Source organism: Mesitornis unicolor, unplaced genomic scaffold (assembly GCF_000695765.1).
Source record: "Mesitornis unicolor isolate BGI_N332 unplaced genomic scaffold, ASM69576v1 scaffold5393, whole genome shotgun sequence".
In the NCBI taxonomy this organism is placed as follows: Eukaryota; Metazoa; Chordata; class Aves; order Mesitornithiformes; family Mesitornithidae; genus Mesitornis; species Mesitornis unicolor.
Genome location: NW_010173834.1, coordinates 62,422 through 65,960, shown reverse-complemented (window position 1 = coordinate 65,960; position 3,539 = coordinate 62,422). Strand labels below are relative to the sequence as shown.

Sequence of the window (3,539 nt, the reverse complement as noted above, 5' to 3'; positions counted from 1 at the left end):
TTTGAAAGTGCTTTCAATAAAGCAGCATGCAGACTACACGATATCAGTAGAAGCAAAACTTCCAGTAGTTGACATTTATTTAAACTTCCAGTCAAATAATACTATTGAACAACAGTTCACATTTTAATACTAGTCTCGTTCTTTACTAAGAATAAAACAAATAAAATTGTATTTCGTACTGTCATGGTCCTCAGGGCATTCACAGGCCTTAGTGGCCCTGACCAGCCTCACCAGCAGTTCAGCCAGGGACCCTCAGTCCCTGACTGCTTGTGATCCCGCCTCCTAGATGGACCTGGACCTGTGCTGCAGGCAGCTTGTCTACTGATTAGACCCCTCCAGCATACCTTACAGCCTTCTCTCCAGCCCCATCTCTGGCTATGTCTCATTCTTTCCTGACTGAACTCGCTGGACCTGGGTCACCACTTGCCATATCAGGAGTTGTCAACAGGACCCTGCTACCAGCACCCAGCTCTATGTGCCGGGCTCAGCCTCTGGGGATGGTTCCTGGTCAGCAAGGGCACTGCCCACATGAAGGTCACCCTCAGCTCACAGCTCTCCTTCCCTTACCACAATTCCAATTATACAAAGCCTATTCTATTTAGGTCTGAGTGTTTATGGTCAGCTAATAATTGTATTGCACAATTGCATAATAATGTATTGCACAACTTCTGGAAAAAGACTGTGCAGTAGAAGTACTGAAGAAGACACCAATACAAAATGCTTAGGGTCTAGAAGTTACGTTATCCTCAATAATCTATGTTCATGATGAAACATTTTAAGATTGCTAACAGCACACGCACATAAGAAATTAATTAAATAGGATGCTGAAGAGTCCAAACCTGATATAAAGCAAGAGTGTGTCCATATCTCTGGAGCGGCCCTTTGGATACAGGTACTACATTCCATATACTGCTTTCCAAGTTGTAGCTAGAAGAGAAATAAAAAAGTAAACATTTTCTAACTGCAGAGAAATAGGGAATTTCGTATACGTGAACTTCTGTTTGGCAAAGTGTGCACAGTTGATCAGTCACTGTTTCTGACACCGTAATTTGTTAACAGCAGTAACACAACCACTTTTAACTGTTGCAACAGTGTCTACCGTCTGAATTGCTCATCAGTGGAAACAGAAGCAGCTCTTTCAGGGACCAATGAAAAAAATCTCAGAAAATAGGACTGTAATTTAAAAAGAGTTATGAAACTTGATTGCTAAGCTCACACACAAAACAAAAACAAAACACCCACAGCACTAAACTCCTTATGCCAGCATCTTTTATATTACTTAGAAAATATTGTTGAGCAACCTCTCAGCTGTATGGTTGATTTTAATTTCCATTAAATTTTAATTAACAATTAATCCATTAATGGATTAAAAATCATCAAGATTGAGAAGTAGTAAAAAAAATATGAGAGAGATAGAAAAGGAAATCATCAAAAATTATGGATTTCTTTTAAATTGCTTTTTGATGATTGCAAAGGTGTGGAAGAAAACAAGATGCAGACAAAAAAAAACCAACAAACGTATACTGTTACCTTCATTTACCAGATTTAATGTCTGTACATATACAGAAGTCACCATATAAACTGTCATAAATACAAAAAAGTGAAATATGGATGACCTGCCTAATCCTACTGGCAGGATACCAACAGGCTAAGTGCATGCCTTAACTACAAGCCTCCAATAATTATAAAGTAACCTCAATAATGCAAGTAGCATTCTAGATGTACTATCTGAAAAGTATCAGCACAAAGATTTCTTCTGCTGTTTTATCACTATAAACAATTTTAACGGTTTGCAGCAAAGCACAGTGACAGTTTTCAGAAAACGGAAGAAATAACCCATTACTATCACATATAGACTGATGTTACCTGTATTTTAAGTTTTTTTCAATTGTAAGAAAATTGCAAGCAGAAAATAACACTGTCAATAGAGAATCTAAAAAACACCTAAAACTTTCAGTTAAACTTCAGGACAGAGGATACCTCCCTGGTAAACCTGTTGTCCCTAAGGCACATCAGAAGGGATATGACAAAGGAGACGTCACTTACTTCAGCACCATTTGGAATGAGCTGTAGTTAAACGTGTATCCACCAATGACCCACATGAATTTCCCGTGTAGCACTGCCTTATGGGAAGCGCGGCCCACAGAAGGGCTGAAGGGCTTTACGTTTGGTAGAATCCAGTACGACTCCGTGGAGGGGACGTTCAAAGAACAATCTGGACCTGTTTTGTAAACAAATGTGCAATTTGTACAGTCTGTTAGACAGAGATGTTAAAGCCAATAAAGCAGAAGCAGGGGAGGCTTAATTACAGATGTCAGGATTGCTCATTCTGATAAAATACGGTATACACTTTTATGTTTAACAGATGCTCAATGAAAAAAATTGACAAGGGACGTCACTCAAAATGAAAGTGTTAGCTTAGCTCAAATAATAATGATATATTTCTGCATTCTTCTCAGAAAACATACTGTATGAGTCACCAATTGAAAGAAAAGGTAATGCATCCTACTTTTAGATGCTGTATAGGTCTAAAATGTGTGTCACAGTATACATTAAATGTTATCTCTGTAGAAAAGTTATACTGCATTTGAACTAACCAGAGTAAGCTTGTATCAAAGCAAATAACATTACAGTAAATTAAGTTACAATATTGATTATACTGTACTAAATCTCAGAAACCAAAATTCACCCTTTGCCAATGCCATTCTGCATTGTCTTTCAAAAGTAAAATATACTGTAAAGTGCTTTATAAAAAGAATGCTTTGAGTATTTCAATTTTATTAAGTGTTGTCACAGAATCACAGAATATTAGGAGTTGCATAGATCATTCTACAAAGATACCAAAACCCACAATTATATATACTTTCAGAACATACTTTAGTCAATTATTTTTGCTAAACAAAGTCAGCAAAATGTGTCATTTTTAAGTTGCATGATTATTTAAATAATGAATAGCAGAATTATCTGTTTTTCATTTGTTCTGTAATAACCAACATGTGATCGCTTCATCATTAGTTTATACTCTCGATGTTGGAAGAAGTTTAAAATCTTGTTATTTAAAGCTGAATAAATTCAGAACTTCACTAAAATAAAAATTACTTTTAAAAAAGACAGCATATGCACTATTTGCTTATTATTTGCATTACTGACTGGCTTTATTTCTAGACTCACTGAATTTTTAGGACATTAGTGTGTTCTACCTTAAGCATTATCAATCATGGAATTGAATGTCTTATCAGTGATGGCATACAGATACTGTATGACAGCTAAATTATTTCTGTAGTTTGATGCAGAGACTACAGGCAATGCCTGCCTGGGATAAACCCTTCCCTCAAGCTACTGGACACTACTAAAAACCAAAGCTGTTGAAGTCAGACCAGGCATAACTTTTTTCAGAAACTCAGTGATAAAATGCTAAAAAAGGAAAACACAAAAAACCAACCTAGCCTGCATACCAAGTGTCACACGTGACATCAACTTCTTAAAAAGTTCTAGGGGAGATGTGCAAAACTACTGGCCTGCTATGCTTCTGTTTCTAC

General features: G+C 36.6%; 1 protein-coding gene across 1 annotated transcript in view; it reads right to left on the bottom strand.

The window, feature by feature from the left end:
* Positions 1-839: 839 nt before the first annotated feature.
* The window catches only part of LOC104537834 (attractin-like protein 1), a gene marked incomplete at its 3' end in the record, with an annotated part of 65,106 nt that continues 62,406 nt past the window's right edge, over positions 840-3,539 (bottom strand). The window contains exons 6-7 of the mRNA XM_010180843.1: positions 2,047-2,221; positions 840-927 (exon numbers count right to left, since the gene is read on the bottom strand). Of these exons, the coding sequence (XP_010179145.1) occupies positions 840-927; positions 2,047-2,221 (263 nt within the window). The remainder of the gene's footprint in view (positions 928-2,046; positions 2,222-3,539) is intronic.